At 41.9% G+C, this 17,531-nt stretch overlaps 1 protein-coding gene across 1 annotated transcript; it reads right to left on the bottom strand.

Moving 5' to 3' along the window:
* Window positions 1-478: 478 nt before the first annotated feature.
* Window positions 479-15,500, bottom strand: LOC114496511 (pancreatic lipase). The gene is made up of 12 exons (XM_028512028.2): window positions 15,455-15,500; window positions 14,155-14,309; window positions 13,454-13,576; window positions 11,395-11,529; window positions 10,357-10,468; window positions 9,022-9,141; window positions 8,786-8,905; window positions 8,094-8,212; window positions 5,878-6,007; window positions 4,696-4,804; window positions 3,960-4,124; window positions 479-575 (listed from the first exon to the last, which is right to left on the bottom strand). The coding sequence occupies exons 1-12, from the start codon at window positions 15,498-15,500 to the stop codon at window positions 512-514; spliced, it is 1,398 nt and encodes a 465-aa protein (XP_028367829.1). The 3' UTR covers window positions 479-511.
* Window positions 15,501-17,531: the final 2,031 nt, after the last annotated feature.

Genomic DNA, 17,531 nt, shown 5'->3' with positions numbered 1-17,531 from the left:
CAACCTTTGGGAGGGTCTTTGATTTGCGTATTAGAACACCCCATGAGGCTGCAGAGAGGAGGGGGGTGTGAGGGGCCCCACTGGGGGCAGTTGGGAAGCATCAGAAATGCCCTGTCCCCACCTCCACTTCATGTCTCATCTCTCCTGAGTGGGAGCAGGCAGGGGAACAAGCAGCAAAGGTGGGTACTTCCCACGTGTGCCCACCACGAGAGGGTCATTTTGGACCTGGACATCCGCCTTAAGTAATCAGACTGGCATCAGTGACAGTGGTAATGGACACACTGCCAGCCAGCATCAATTAAACAATATCCCTAAGCTCAATGCCGCATAACATGTAGCACAATTCAAGTCGCCTGTGGTCCTTCAGACTAAGCCCGAATTTTGGATTTTAGTCACTGCCTTCCAAAGTTTCATTGGAAAAAAGGACTAAGGATGACAAAGAAAGGAGTGTTTTGCTTCACCAGTAGACTTTATTAGCAGTCAGACCCAGGGGCCCCATGTGAGCAGGCCCCTAGCACGGGGTGAGGGTGAGCAGCACGTTCTCCCTCACAGTGGACTGGCTGCAGAAGTTGTACCTGCGGAGAGAAGACAACGCGAGTCAGCTCAGTGGCAGCGCGGGGCCAGGCTCTGCTCCCTGCCTCTCCGTCTGAGAGGGCAACACACCCCGTGCCCCTGACCACACAGGGGCGGAGGGGAGGCCTTGCTTCCGCAGGACAGACTGGGTTCTCCTGGCCGGAGTTGTTTCATGGCCGTGGAGATGGCAGAGAGAGGAGGTGTCACCGGGTACCTCGAAGGACAGGGAAGACCCTTTTGTCACATTCTGAAAGCATTTACTCAACACTTGGCAGTTTTTTAAATTTTAGCCATTTAAATACGTTCATGGTGGCATTGCATTGCGGTTTTGATTTGAATTTCCTTAGTAACTGATGTTATATCTTTTGTTCTCTCCTTTCGCTTTTAATATATTTGTGTTTTTATATTTAAAGTACATTTCACATAAGCAGCATAGAATTACTTATTGATTTTTTTAAAAGAATCCAATTTTAATCTCTGTCTTTGAATTGTTGTAGTTACACCATTTTCATTTAATATGATTATTAATATGGTTAGGTTTAAGTCTATTATCTTGCTATTTGTCACCTATATCCTTTGTCTCTTTTTCCTGTTTTTATGCCTAATTTTTTAAAGAATCATTTTATCTCCTTTATAAGCTTGTTAGCTAGAGTTTTTATTATTTTAGCAGATGCTTTAGAATTTATACCACGTATTTTTAATTTATCACATTTCACCTTCAAGTGATATATTAATTCACATTTGGTATCATAAAATCATTACAATAGGATATTTCCATTTCTCTCTCCCACTCTTTATGGTGCCATTACCATATAATTCACACATACATGTATTATAACTCTCCCAAATACTGCCATCATCTTAAATTAGTCAGTTATTTTTAAAGACTTAAGTAATAATATTTAATGCCCTCCTGTGTTTTTCAATGTAGTTTGTTTTTTTTTTAGTCTTTTAGTTCTTTTCGCAGATTAATTTCAACTGGTATAACCTCCCTCTCCCTGAAGATCTTCCTTTAACATTTCTCATTATGTAGACACCTGCTGGTGATAAATTCTTTCAGCTTTGGAATAGATGAAAAGTCTTTATTTCATTTTCCTCTTTGAAATATATGTTTGTGGGTATAGAATTCTAAGTTAACTATTTTTTTTCCTTTCAGCACTTTAAGAATGCTGTTTCACTGCTCATTTGCATTGTTTCTGATGAGAAATTTGCTGTAATTATTGTCCTTATTTCTCTGTATGTAATGTGTATTTTTTTCTCTGGCTGCTTTCAAGATTTTCTCTTTCTAACTAGCTTTGAGCAATTTGATTTGGATGTGTGTTGGTCAGTTTTCTTCTGTTTTCTCGTTGTATCACTTAGATAAGTTGGTTTGTAGTTTTCACCAAGTGTGAAAATTTGGGAGCCATTATTTCTTCAAACATATTTTCTGTTTCCTCCTTTAGGGTCTTCAATAAGAACTATAATACACTTCTTGAAGTTATTTCAATGTTCATCGACGTTCTTCCCATTTTAAAAATCTTATTCTCTGCGTGCCTATTTTGGATAGTTCCTATTATGCCTTCAAGTTCACTAATCTGTCTTCTGTAATGTCTAATCTGCTGTTAATTGTATCCAGTGTGGAGGGGGGGAGTAGGTTTACAATTGTTTGTATAGAAAAATAATACCACAATTAATAAATAACAATACAAGAATAAGCTGTGTTTTCCATACTCACAGCTGTAAACCTAGTTTATCTCACCCTGTTTTTTTCATTTCAAATGTTACAGTTCTAGAAATTCAAGTTGGGTTTTCTTTCATATACGCCATGCCTCTAACAACCTTCTGAATAATTGGAATACAAGTTTAACAATTGTTTTAATGTTTGTATCTGCTATTGTAATATTTGTATTAGTTCTGGTTTGGTTTCCACTGATTGATTATTATCTTTATCAAAGGTTGTAGTGTCCTGATTTTTTTTTGTATACCTGAGAAACTTATTTAGTGTCATAATGTGTGGATTTTAGCCTGTTTGCTGCTGGATACTTTTGTATTCCTATACATTTTCTTAAGCTCCATTTTGGGTGGCAATTCAGTTATTTGGAAACGATTTCAAAACTTCCAGGTCTTGTGCAATCTAGGCTAATTATTTCCTGCAACTGGGGGAAGATCTTCCTAAATATTCTATCCAATGTTTCTTGACAAACATGTGTGAACTTTTCCAGTTTGGTTAGTGGAAACCGGTTCTCGACCCATCTCTGAAGGTTACTGGGCACTGTTCCCTCTAATCCTTTCAGGTAGATATTTCCCTGGCCTTGGAGAGTTTCCTCACACATCGGTGCTCTGCCAAATATTCAAGGGATATTTGTCCTTATTTCTCTGAGATTCTGAGATTCTCTCTGTAGCTGAGATTTTCTCTGTAGCTTTCTTCTCTCTGGTACTCAGCCCTCTGAAATCCAGTTGCCTTGGGTTTTCTGGATTCTCAGCTCTATCCCCTTAACTCAGGGAGTCCCCTGGACTCTGGTCTGAAGTGTCCCTCCTCATGTGACATCCTGAAAACGCTCTCCAGGCAGTAAGCTGGAACAATTGCAAGGCTCTATCTTACTTGTTTCTCATATTTCAGGGATCACTTTCCTTGGTTGCCTAATGCTCAGTGTCTGGAAACTGTTATTTTATATACTTTTGGTCTGAATTTCAGCTGTTTCGATTGGGAATGTAAGTTCAATCACTGTTACTCCCTCTTGGCCAGAAGCAAAAGCCCCCTCCTTGGGCCTTTATGAACGACTGAACAACTGGATAATGACAAAGGAAGCAGAGCACTATGCCTCAGAATTTGGCTTTACGTTCAGAACACTGGGCTCACATTGGTTCTGTCACAGTTTCACCATCAGCAGCACACTTTTTCAGTGGTTCACCGTGGTAAATATCTTTGGCTCCCACACACTTTAGTCTTGGTTGGAATCAAAGGTTGACCTTTGTCTTCACTAAGAAAGCCGATGATCCAGAGCAGTCTATTTGTACTTCTTGATAAGTTGTCTTCCTCATAATTTTAGTGGAAATTTGGTGAACCCGGGATGTTTGGAGAAGGCACATATAGTAAGCACACACACAGTCCAAGGCACAGCTGCTAAATGAAATCATTCTCCTCACCTTAGATCATGAAACCAGATTCTCATTCTATCACCGTTCGTATTAGATAATGTAGCACTCATCTACAAATCTATCACAGAGGTGTTCCTAAAGTTCTACACTTCCCCCTAAAGAGACAAAAGGTATGAGGATGCACCTCATCGTGCATGTAGGAGGTAGGAGAACATTGTAGGAGATTTTACTTAAAACAAACTTTCAGTGGGGCTGGAACTAGAAATGCAATTCAACATGTCAAATGTCTTTGGATTTTTATTACTTACGTTTTTCCATCATTTCTTTCCACTGTGATCTGGGATGCACCCACTTTGGGTAGAGTTGGGTTGATGATATTGTTATACCAAACAAATTTAACCGTCTGCAAATCTCCAACATCCACATCTGAGTCAATTTCATTGGCAAGAATAGCGTCTGGTCGGAGAACGCCCCTTGGGAATTAAAAAGTTAATAAAAACATACATGAACATATGTACATATACATATAAATATATGTTTCTAAAACCAGCTTACAGTGCATCTCTAGGCTGATGATTAATAGCACATTTGTCATTGTAATGTGTTAAATAAGTGCAGACATGTATGCTAACTCACTGGTAGTTTGTCTGCATGAATAACTCATATTGCTTTAAAGTCATCCTTGCTTTAATAAAACTTCAAACATGTTTTAGTCATAATCTTCCCAATATTTAATAAATGATGACATCATATATTTCATCTTTTCCCAATTGTTTTGGACAGAATAATTATTTATTGATTATAAATCAGATGCCACTCATCAAAGTAAAGATCAGGGGTTTTCTCAGGACGGAGCAGAAAAAAAAATTAGAAGCAAAACTCTGAAATATATTAAGGTGCAAGGGTGAAATAATCTCTTTTTTTGATGATAGGTGGCGGTACCATATGCTCAGATAGTAATGAATAAACTCTTATGTCCACAACATACATCGAATGGGCGGGGTATTGCAACGTTGAAGAAGCTTAGAGTTATATTTTACTCACTTGAAAACTTCATACTGCTTAGAGTTCCCTTGATCTCCAAACAAAGAAACTAGCACGTGTCCTCTCACCCTCTTTCCAGACAGAACGACAACCACCTTGTACCTCCAACCTGCGTGAGGGGCAGGGGAGGGTTTGCAGAGCGTTAGTTTGCAGAGAAGATACTGAAAGCCAGCTACCTGGAATTCCACTGCTGCTGAATTCTGAGTAATTTGTCACCTGTATTAGCAGTTCTAATAGTCATAGACCTTCCTGCTACCTCAACATTCGGAGGACAGGCACTGGGGGAAGGCAAGAGAAAAAGTAATCTATTTCGCTTTCAATCGTTTAACCTAACAGTTTATTCCTAAATGTTAAAAGAACCTCATGCTTCAAGGTAAGTAGAAAATAGTAGACTATGACATTTTGATCAATTCACTTCGCTTTCACAGATCATCACATTTTAGAGTACACTTGTCTTTGTCTAAATGGTCTGCATTTATTTAAAAATGTGACAATTCAACTTTCCATTGCCTTTGGAAATGGATTCATGTGTGGCAACCAATTTGTGGTACTAGTCAATAGTAAACTACCAGTTCTCTTTTTGTCTTTGTTTCTTACCATATTGAGCTAGTGTGGGTTATGGGGGTGGGATGGGGAGGATAAAACTTAGCTTTAGTTTTTACAATACAACTGACTCATGGACTCTCAGGCAGTTTCCTTCCTCGATCAGCTGGAAGGGAAACCTGCAGTCGGTCCTACACTCCAACGCTCGTGCATCCTCCAACCCGCAGCAGCCACGGACTCGGCTGTCTGAACTATCTCTCAAATCCGTCAGTTCCTTTCCTTTCCCACATCCTCCGCCATCCCCTTCCTGGACAACTTTTCTATTTGTACAAAACTTCAGAATTTTGCTCCCTGGAACTTTTGACTGAACGTGAAGAAGCTGGGGTAGAAGGAGCCCCCTCAATTCAGCACTAGAATCAAATACGAAGAGATTTATTTTTGTTTTGTTCATAATTCAGTCCCTAAACCCTGTTCTACCATCCAAACGAGCTGAGCACAGCATCTGGGTAATTTTTCCACGTGGGGTGGAGTGTTTAAAAATGTTTTGTACAGAAAAGGAATTTCACACCTCTTTCCTGGGCGTGATAAAATGTGTGAAATTAGCATTCAGCATTGAAGGCCAATCAGATAGAGACTTACGGGGAAAGCTGCCGAGGTCACCAGTGTTCAGGTAAAACGTCTGGCCTACTTCCTTTGTCTTCCCAGGAAATCTGTCAGCGTAGTGACCCATCTGCGGGCAGCCTTCACTTGGGCAGGGGAAGCACTTGTTCTGGGGAAAATAAACAGGTGATGAGTGACGATGCTGTTTCTTCTAAGAGTGCATCATCTCTTCTTTCATGGGTTGTTACAGCTCAAATATCCTGAAGCCAATCCTGCCCTGATGGTACAAGAGGGCTTAACAGACACTTCTCTGCAAAGGTTGAAGATGCATCTCATTCTTCTACAACGACAAAACAGCAATTCCACTGCTAAATAACCCAATGCTAACAAAAATGTTATAAAAATCACGCAAAAGAGAATTTGTGTAGATACATATATATACACACATATTTAAATCTTTCTTCTGTTGCCCTAGTTGCCCCTACACACCTATCTGCCTGCGGGTGGTTAGAACTGAGTTCAGAAAGTGCAAGACACGGAGCAGCAGGTGATAATCAGCTGTTGACTGCAAAATAGGACCCAGTGGGAGGACAACGGGCTCAAAGGTCAGGTTTCTCTCAATTTTTTTAGCTTCCACTGAGCATATCAAAGTCTAAAAACTTCAGATCTCAGAATCCTCTCAGCGTGGAGAGAAAATGCCCCAGCTGGTTGCTAAGGCTTAGCCCTAAGGTTGGATCTAGAAAAGATGGATATCATACAGGAACTGTGGGCCGAGGAAGCGTGGGAAGAAGCGAGGGAACAGGAGGAACCGAGTGGGGAGGACAAACATAGCCATTTCTACTACGGAAGGGCAAGGTTGCTCCACTCCTGGATCAACGAACCAGACGGGGGCTGGGCCTGCATCCAACGAAAGCTAGAGAGAGACGGAGCCCGCCAGGAGGAACGTCCACCGCTCTCCGAGGGCATTGCCTGAGCCGGAAGGTAGGTGCCACCGGAGTTCATCAGCAGACGTTTGCCGTGGCCCGTCACTAAGGCAGGCCCGCCCCCTCCACATTCCCCCTCTGCCCAACATGTGCCAACCACCCCCATGATCCCCTGGCCCAGTGCCAGCCTGGAGAGGAAGCCGAGAAATCTGCCAGACTGGGAATTTTTCTCATAAAGGTGTCTGAGCATCTCCTAAAAGGACTGTTTGCATCATTGAGTCAAATTAAGTTTGAACGGAATGAAACCTGAAGCTTCTCTGTTTGTTTGTTTTCCCCATTACCTGGAAGCTGGGGAGGGCTATGGGGAAAAGACAAAAATAAAGTTAGGCCGAAGAAAGGGGGGTGTTCTGGTTGCATATGTAAGCCGTACTGGGAATAAAACATACAACACACCTTCTCCAAACACACACATACTAGCTCACAGCTGTCGAATGCTAAGTATTATATTTTAGGTTCTGAGCTAAGCAATTAACATGTCCTCTCATTAAATCCTCCTACCAAATCTATGATGTCTACCATTATTATTTACATTTAGAAATGAAGAAATTGCCTTGGGCAAGTTAAGTATTTAGCCCCAAATCAGTCAGCATTTTAATGGTGAAACCCAGACTCATATTCCCTGTCTTCATCACTAAGGTGTATGTCCTTGGGAATTATGACTTCACCCGGTATGTTACTTGAAATTTTATTTATTAAATGACACAGATTATACATTTTTGTTTGAAAAAAAATATGGTATAAGGAAAAGCAATTAAAAATAAACAGGGAACAGATATGTCATGTTCAAGATCACATTTAAAACCCTTTACCTAGCTATCTAGAAAATACCAAACAAGATGAAAACTCAAAAACAAAAATCTTGGCAAGTATGAGATCGCAGAGAAATAACCATATGCCCGTTATTATATAGTTTTATAAGGTCAGCATTTAAGACAAGGGTGCCATGTTCATCGGCGTCCTATAGCCACAGATCAGATTTTCATAGACTATTTTTTAACTTAGAATTATTTCCAAAATAAGATTGAACTTTTACCTGATATATACAGAAGCAAGAGAACAAGGCAGATATGAGACATTTCAGCAGACAAGCCCAATTCTTAGAATTTCTCCAGTATCCTAGCACTATTAAAATAAATCTGTACGACTAAAAGTATACAGATACAGGAGTCATAGAGCCCCACCCACTGCTTGCACGGCACGGGCAGTGACCCACACGAGCCATGAGAAATGATGGTCCCCAAATTCTTTAGGTGCCAGGTAGTGTCTCCTTACCTCAGTGAAAGCTTCGTACGAGCCACAGGGGTATCCAGCAAAGCCTCCGGGGTTGAGGATGCTATCAGTGTAATACTTGTAGCTTCTCAGATGGTTACAGGCAACAAAGTCACGAGAGCCTTGGAAAATAGGCATGATTCCACGTCAGTGACAGATTTTGACTTTTCCAGGTTAATGTCATGATCAGGTCAAAGTTAAGTTGTTGAATAGATTTCTCTAATGAGTGTGAACTCATAAGGGTCACAGGACAAAATCATTGATGAACTGTATTTATCATTCCTGATGAACTTAGAAGTTAGGGACTGTTGAAGGTGTTAAGAGTGATGCCACAGCTAATGGAAAAGAGCATTTTGTTTTGAAATACAAAAATAGCTCTTTCTTGAAATGGAGCTTCACAAAAAGTTCTGAATAACTCCAGAAGGAAAAGATTGGCTCATACACATGCAACTACCACCTTAGGAACGCATTCCCTGAATGCGATCTTTGCCAAGTTGACAACAAACACATTTTCTTTCTTACAGTCTCCTCATGCCTGCTTCCCCCAGTGAAACGCCCATATCTTGGGGCCACAATTAAAAAGCGCTTCGTTATAGAAAATGTGAGACCTGTACAATACCAAAATGTTCAGAAAGTTTAGCAAAACAAAATACAAACTTCCCCCCGAGAAAAATCCCTGCACACGATGGTTTTACCTTCCCAGATCCCGTCTATGTCCACGATCTGAGAGAGAATGTTCTTCTTGCATCCGGTCATGTGTATTCCTCCATTGGGAAAGAAATCCAGGTGTCCTGAAATCTGGCTCGTTCCAAACCCTGAAGAATTTTAAAATATGGGAAAGATAATGTTAGTGTATAAACTGTGAACCCTCTAAAACACCTGAGTGCATAGGCTCACAGAACATTCCAGGAGGATGAACTGAGAAACTCACCCATGTTGGGGATTATGGGGGCAGCATCTGTGTGAATTATATCCACAAACTGGGCATCGCTGGCGTCCAGTCGGACTAGTTCGGGTGTCCCCTCAAAGCAAGGTTCAGCTGGGTCCAACCCTAGAGTGACAAGAAGCGTCGTGTCAACATCTATCCGTGTGCCTGGGCCTTCACTTGTCTTTACAGTGGTCATCGTGACTTAGGCATGAGAGGGCTGAGCTGGTTCTTCCCAGCCTCCCCATGTTCTGAAGGGAAATCTGTGTCTAATGCACTGATCTCATTCAAGGGACTTGTCCTCCAGTCGTGGAATTCTGCCTGACTTATGGATACTTACGTCACTGGGACAACCCCGATCCCTAGCAGCCGTTACAAGGAAAGAGCCAGACTCTGGGAGATGTGGCACTCCTAAAAGCTGTTCAGGCTAAAAGAGTGCCCACTATACTCTAACTTTGCACGAGGGCAAGGACCTTGGTGCGCACGGCTTCGCATAGCGCCCGGCTCACGTGGCTCTCATAAACATTTACGGACTGCGGGAAAGAATGCTCTCTCCAGCAGATTAATGATAGACATTCCAGATGCCTCCACCAATCCAAATGTAGCCAATTTATCCAAGGTATTAACAAGAAAATCAGAGCTGAAGGATAGGAGAGGAAAGCAGTGGTTTTCTGAGTTTCCTCTCAGATGAAGGGTAGCAAAGTCTTTCTTATAAATTCACAAGGGCATTTTAGGACACAATCATCCAATGCTGGCCCAATGTAAGTAGCCTGAGATTTGTAAAATAAGGTATTTTATCTAATTCATCATGCAGAACTGGCAGCCCAAGGCCACCTGCCTGCCTGCCTGCCTGCCCCCTACTCAACTCTTTTGGGTTGTGGTTGATGAAAATGGGGCCAATTCTCAATTGCAATTGAAGCAGAATAGAATTCATCATACATTTTTTAAAGCTTCTTTTGGTTTAATTCTATTTATTATTTGCTCTATTTAATGTGTGCTATTTATCCTATTCACGAAACTTGTCCTTTGTGAATGCTTGAAAAAAGGGAAACTAGGTGTGGATGAGACCTCTGGATGTTTTCAATTCACATTTTAGTCACATGCAACATGCACACGCTCGGCAGGGCTCCGTAGCCCCAGATTGGTATCAGTAAGACATTTGCGTGGCCTCAGCCCACACCAATTTCTCCTCGTGCAGCCCAATTCAGAAAATGTGAAAACCTCGGTCTCCAAGGGTAAAAAGCAGGCTGCACCGAATTCCCGTCCTTTCAAACACCTCCCGGGCTACACGCAGTCTAAATCAGCCAAAAGCTCATTTTAGTGTTTACTGTTTTGACCAACCTGTGATCCGTGCAACGGTCCCATTGGTCCTCCTTCCCGCCTCCCCAGCGGCGTGAGAGCCCAGGCTGTGGCCAATGATATGGACGTTGGAGAGTGAGTAATTTAAGGCCGACTGTTGGGAAGAAAGACTTCTTCACAATGGATTCACATGCGGAAACGATGGATATGGAAGGGGACCTCCGAACCCTGGAGTTTTAGGAAGACATACTCCTGCCCTCAAAGCAATTTCCCTGTTTTTTTTTTCCATTTAGAATAGAAAACGATGATGGTTTTAACATTTAAACTGGAAGAAATAGGGCTCTATTTTGTTATTTTATTATGTAGAGAGACCCTTTGATGGATATGAGGAATGTTGTTACCTAGAAGTAGTAAAGCAAGTATTTGGATTAGAAAATAATATTGAAAGCAATTATTTAGGCACTTTGAAGTTGAGTATTTTGTTTGCTTTTAGTTAATAGGTCAGCTTAACTTGTTATCATTATACTTCTCTCAACAAACAAAAAACAGCCCTGACTGGTGTGACTCAGTTGGTTGGGAATCATCCCACAAAGCGAAAGGTTGCTGGTTCGATTCCCAGTCGGGGAACGTGCTTTTGTTGCTGGCCTGGTCCCAGGTTGGGGCGTGTATAGGAAGCAACCAATTGATGTTTCTTGCCTTCTTTTTCTCCCTCCCTTCCTCTCTCTCTAAAAATAAATAAATAACATCTTTAAAAAAATAAAATATAAAAAACAAAAAACTAGTTTAATCTTGAGGTTGACATTATCATGTCAACTTGGTTTAATAACTGGTAAAATTAAAAGAAATACTGGGAGAATTCAGTAGAAACAACCTCCCTGGTTGCTTGAATCATACCGTATTTTAGAAAAACTAGTCTGTTGACCTTCACGGGCATATCGTTGAAGCCCAAATCTAGATCTTTTTTTTTTTTAATTTGTTTTCAACCAAGGGGAAAGTCAAATCACAGTTTGTGGTTGTTGTTGTTGTCTTTGGAAGAAAATCCGACAGCAGCATGCATGGGATGTTACTTATAAAAGTTACCTGAAGGACATCGATAAAATAAGCCACTTCTGCCCCCACAATCCGGATGTTCTGTGAGGCCTGGGTGTACCCTGTGTGGGAGCCACTCTTCCAATCCACGCAAATGCAGTTCACGCTTTCCACCTGGAACATGTTCTGGCAGGAGAGACACAACAAATGGTAAATGACTCAGAATTAATCCTTATTAATTCCCAATCACTACATTGGAAGACTAGCATTTACAATATCATGCTTGCTTTTGACCCCAAAGCAATAAGCAAAACTTCTAGTTTGTCATGGATATGGATTCCTTTTTAAAGCTTAAAGTGACTTCAAACTGGACGTTTGACCATAATGGGAACTGGATTCTTGGGATTTCTATGCAACAGTTACATAGACATCTGTTTCATGAAAAAACATATAAAATGTGGCACAGTGGATTGTTCATTAGAGCTTCATAATGTCCTAATGTCGTCTCTTACTAGAATACACCCCAGGACATTGCCTGTCTTGTTTACTGTTGTATCCTCAGTGGTGGGAACAGCTCCTGGCACATAGTAGGTACTAAATAAATATTTGTTGAATGAATAAATACATGTAAGAATGAAAGACTATGTTAGGAACTCCTAAAATAAATATATTGAAGGTCAATGAGTAACCTTTTCCATAATGGGAAAACTTATCAAAGTTTTTAGACAAACATGTTCTATTGGATATTACTGAAGAGTTATTTAACATGAAAGCACCATCTGCTAGATAGCTACTGGACTCTTTTATTTCATGAGGATCCACGATAGTTTCCTGAATATTAGACCAGACAGGAATTTTGTCTGAGTGTGTGTTTATGTGTATTCTCACCATTTTTCCAAGAAGAATTTGAGAAGAGTGAAGCGGTCTTAGAAATCACCTGTAACTCTTTCAACTTTACTGATAGAAAAATTCAAAGAGGGGAAACAATTTGCTAATGTCATGGGTGGAGTCCGACTAGAATCTAGGACCTTTCACCTTGGAGTTTAATTCCCTTTTCTCCACTAGAAGGCAATGACATCATCAAAGCCAACTTGAATGCAAGAAAAATACACCTGCTTCCGAGACGTCAGAAATAAATTGTACACACATGTCTCCATTCCTACTGAGATGAGAATCACTTATTTTTTCTTTACCATGGTACAGTAATTTATTACTGACCCCCTCAATCATCATCAACTTTAAATTGCTTTGGAAAATAAGTTACAGTTTTACTGATTATTTCTAAACTTGGGGAGTGAATTAGCCCACTCATTCTGGCTGTCTGCAGGATCCACGGACACTCTCTGGAGTTGCCTCCAGCCGGCCTCGGGCTGGACTCACAGGCAGGTCTGAAATGAAACGGTGTTACCACGACCTCTGTGTCTTTTCTCTTCAGACTGCTGAAGAAATGACAGGCCACAGAAGCCTGATGAATAAAGGAATCAATGGTAATGTTCCTGGAGCAGTTAGTTACCTGGCAGTTACTGGGAAATTTTGTTCTACTTGATGTTTCAGTCTTTTTAAAGTTCTTCATTGACACAGGCCATATAGCCAAAGCAAATTAAAGAAAATAGTCACTACTACCATGGAAACAACAGAAGCGGAAATGAAAACCTGCAAAGATTCCCTAGTTATTGTTACCTTAGGAGATTGCTGAGTAGCAAGTGAAAATCAAAGGAAAACCATTCTTTTGGGCAAAATGAATTAGATGAACTCTTCACATAGACATGAAAGCCTATTGAAAAATCTTTAAAGCTCTTGAAAATGCAACTCACGTTTATCAGTGCAGTCACACGTGTTGCTAAATGCTGAGATATCTCCGCATTCTTTATAGAATAACCACTACCCAAAGCCACCGAGTGCCTGCAAACTTTGCTGTCCTGAAAGTGCCTGGCCGTCTGCACCCCCTCCACCTCCTGTACCAACCCTGGGAGCCCCACCCAGCAGGACTGGAGGCTCCTCCCCTGCTGCCGTGGCCAGCATCCGTCCCGATTGGTTGGGGCCTGCGCCTTTCCCGTGGTTCAGCATCACTCCAGAAACAAGCTTGCCTTCAGAGAGGACCACGTCTCACCTTGCACATGTTGGCCAGCCAGCTTTCTTCGCCCTTGTCTATGAATCCATGAATGATGAAGCGGGTTTTTCTATCTGTTTTGAAATTGGAGGCCTCGATAGTTGACGAATCGGCGACAAGTTCCTATGTGGGGGAGAAAAGTGCTTGCCATCAGGTTTCTTGTGGACTCCAGCTGCACATGGAGAGGGTGGTAGGAGAAGACAGCCTGGGCTCGGGAGCCTTGTAAGGAAGGGTTCTCCTATTTCAACCAAGCTGTCTGCAACCATCGTTGGGTCACTGCTCTCCAGACACCACAGCATTTTTGCAGTTGTTCAACTTGGGATAATATGTCTGCTCTGATATTGGTGGTGAGGGTCTCATCTCCACCCAGTGGGAGGGTTTATGTGCGTGTGTGTGTGTGTGTGTTTTATCTACACAAAACATGTGGAAATGTTATATAAAATATTGAGAGATTATATATATATGTATACATATATCCATATCTAAATGATTTATTCAAGGGTACCACAGACGTGAGATAAGCATAATAACAAGGCAAGGAACCCCGTATAAACAAAGTTCCATAAAATAATATTTAAGCTCACAGTCCTAAAGGTCTACAAAGATGTAACCGACTTATCATCTTTAGAAGACTAAAAATTCAGCATCCTTATCGCATAAAACAGAGGGAACTGAGTTCTGAAAACAACGAGCACTCTTACTTGATAGGTGGTTGGGTTCTCATTGGTGTACAGGAGGAAGCGGGTGTTGACCTTTTTGGGGCTCCAGGGCAAGATCTTGAGGGGTCTCTCCACAATCCCTGCCCACGGGGCATCGTCACTGAAGCAGCCGAGTCTTTGGAAGCAGAGCTCCTTTCCTGCAATCACCCCAAAGGTTGTGGGGATGTTAGTTTAACCAGAAGGCTCTTTTTTCATGGTATCTCTGGCCAAATATGGGTTAAATTCTATTTTGTGGCATATTTTCTTCCTCCTCACCCCCACCCTTCTTCCTTTCTCCACAGTCACAGAGCAGCGTCCTAGACAATGTCCAGGGTAAAGACAGGATGCAGCTCCTCATCGCTACCACGTAGGACCACCTCTCTCCCCTCATCTCTGTGTGGGGTCCTGTGTGGGGTCCTGCCGAGCCTCTCAACTGAGATGTCTTTCTTGGGCCGTTGGTGCTCAAGAAAGAAGCCTTATGTCTCCAAGCCTTCACAGGGGAGGCAAGGCCCTCAACTCCTTGTGGCCACCTTCTGGCTTTGGGCTTTGGGTGGGGGGCTCGTTTCATGTAAAGGCTGAAGCTTTATATCTCCAAATGACTGCATGTTTAAGGCTCTGTCTGACCTCTGTTAAAGGGGCATCCTGAATCCCCAAGATGAAGAAGCTGCTCACAAATAACCAGAGAGTCCACGGTCTGACTCAATTCGAGCCTTACACGTTACCCATGAAAGAACAACACGAAGGGAGGGATGTCGAGGAGGACAAAGTGCAGATTAATAGTAGGAGTAGGAGTAGGAGTAGTGGCTGTTGTGGAAGCTGCATCCTCAAAATCTTACAATGTGCCAGGGGCTGGGCAGGGTGATTGGCGTGAGTTAGGTTCCCAAGTCTCGCCATGATCCTACGAGAGGGGTGGCCGTGTATGCCCATCCCACAGATGACGGTAATGAAGTACAGAGAGGTTAGGAGTTTTGCTCGGGGGGGTCTATTTGTGACTGGTGGAACCAAGGGGTCCAACCCCACATGGTGCCAAGCTAGGGTTGCTAACTTCAGCAAATAAACATACAAGTTAGAGTATTAGATACACAATGAATATTGTTTTAAGAGAACATGATCATGCTGTTTATCTGAAAATCCAATTTAATGGGGCGTCTTAGCTTTTATCCGGCCGCCTCACTCCGAGCCTTGTTCACGCACTTTTCTTACCCTGCTCCTTGTCCTCCCTGTGCCTCGAACGCAGCCATCACGGCGCCCCCCGCCCCCCCCGAAAGCACGGAGCGCCATGCATGCACATATGCTCACTCACCGACGGCTGTTCCCAGCAGCAGTGCCAGCGCCCAGATTGGAAGCATCTAAACAAAGTAAAAAAATACGAGTGAAGCTGGCTACCATTAATTTTTAAAAGATGGGCATAGTTCAAGTTCGGCGAGACTACTGGGGGGAAATAGGTGAACGCTAACACATTAGTCTGGGCACACCACAGGCTCCGCACTCACCGTGGCAGCTCCGGCGGGCCCGCTCACACCCAGCTGCAAGCCGGAGGCCCGTTTTATAGGCAAGCCTTATCTTTTTGAGCCGCTCCATGGGAAAGTGACATGACTTGAAAGGAGGTGCCAATGGTATATTTATAATTTTAATCATAAATAAACCAGGAATGATAGAGTAGGCAAAGTTTTCCACAGGACGTGTGGGCAGATGACAAAAGGTAGACGTGAACAATTCTCTTCCAGTCTGATTACCCAAGGCTCAGGGCCTCTGGGGTTTCGTGGCAGCCAAGGTTCTCGTCTGCCTCCTTTTAAATGCACGGTTCTCTGTGCAGGCCTGTGGGTATGTGTCGGCTCAATTGTCTTCACAGATTTGATAGCAACATTCTTTTTTAAAAATTTTATTTATTGGTTTTAGAGGTGCGGAGAGGGAGGGAAGAGAGAGAGGGAGAGCGAGAGAAAGAACACTGATTTTTTGTTCCACTTATTTATGCATTCACTGGTTGAGTGTTGCATGGTCTCTGACCAGGGATCAAACCCACAACCTTGCTGTATGTATTGATGCTCTAACCAACTGAGCTACCTGGCCGAGGTGACAGCAGCATTCTAGAAAACAAATACTAAAAGCTTACCAGCTTAGGCAGTTTTTAAAATCTTGCCTTCCCCCCCAAAAAACAGTGAAATAGAGGCAATTCTTCAAGAGAGTTCATTCCTTGCAGGAAAGCACTTGGTATTTTATTTTAATAGGCCATAGAACCAGTTTATTTCTCAGTAACAACATGGAAAAAAGCACAAATGAACTGACAAAAGGAACTGAAGTTACTTCTAAGAACATCATGGTGAAACCAGTGGTCCCTGCCATCAAATGAAATTATGAACAGGAGAGAAAAATAAAATTCAACTTGAAAAAAAAAAGATTTGGGAAACATAATCTGAAAGAGAAGTATTTGACAGAAAAGAACTGGGATATTTTCAGTTGGAGCTAGATTGCTTAAAATAAATGTTCAAATGATGAACATTTATTTTCACCACTTGAAAGGCAATGGCATAGCATAATTTTAAGAGGTTGTTGCCATTTAGCCTGACCGCTTCACACATGCAGACTAAGTCACTTGAAGTTGCCACAATTGTAGGTCCAATAATTCAGCTCCCTGACACAGTTTATAGTTACAGAAAAAAAGCAGTAAAATTGTTTGTATATGAGGAGAGTTCAAGAAAGTCGGGCAAGGGAAATGTTAAAATCAGGACAGAGGGCACAAGAAAGAATTCCATGGATGGTATGTAAAAGACCTTCAGCATATCCCTGTTGAATGAATGAACAAAACAGCAAAGGAATGAAGATTAAAAAAAGCAGTTTCTGTTGCATAATTGCTGCCTGTACAAGCTCATAGGAAAGGACTATGATTTTCTGAAGCTCTTTTTAATCAAAACAAGCAAACAAACAAACAAACCCCCACAAGAAAGTGAGCTAATGTTTACTTTGGGGTTTACTATCAAGTAAAATATGTTTTGGGTGAATTACCAAATAATTCACACAAAATTTCTGAGCTGGCATTATAGAAAGCTTAATATTTAACCTATAATTCAGGTAACCTTTGTTCCATAGAGGCTGTAGAATTAGGACCAAAAGTCACCAAATTCTGAGACAGAGACTACAGTACATGGGGAATTGTTCTGTAAACCAAAACAGGTTCAAATTTCAGAATGTTTTGGGAAGATTCAATTTCTCAAACTGTTATAAAAGCAAAAAAGGGAATCATGCATAATCAGAAACCTATCAGGTGAGCTCTGAGTGAATGACATTTGAAAGTCAACCTTGCTGAACCCTCTAGCTGAGGGTTGTACAATTTTATCAACTTGTTGTCTCCTCCAGACCACTAATGAGCTATCTAGGACTGT

The sequence above is a fragment of the Phyllostomus discolor genome, chromosome 5 (genome assembly GCF_004126475.2).
Source record: "Phyllostomus discolor isolate MPI-MPIP mPhyDis1 chromosome 5, mPhyDis1.pri.v3, whole genome shotgun sequence".
Lineage (NCBI taxonomy): Eukaryota > Metazoa > Chordata > Mammalia > Chiroptera > Phyllostomidae > Phyllostomus > Phyllostomus discolor.
The sequence above is the reverse complement of the archived record's forward strand: the minus strand, read 5'-3'. Positions and strand labels throughout refer to the sequence as shown.

Bases quoted from the DNA above. Each gene is read 5' to 3' on its own strand.
- LOC114496511 (XM_028512028.2), bottom strand. From the start codon at position 15,500: ATGCTTCCAATCTGGGCGCTGGCACTGCTGCTGGGAACAGCCGTCG. The intron at 13,577-14,154 runs GTAAGAGTGCTC...TCCCCCACATAG, and splicing joins AGAACCCAACCACCTATCAA to GAACTTGTCGCCGATTCGTC. The intron at 10,469-11,394 runs GTAACTTTTATA...TCTTCCCAACAG, and splicing joins ATTTTATCGATGTCCTTCAG to TCGGCCTTAAATTACTCACT.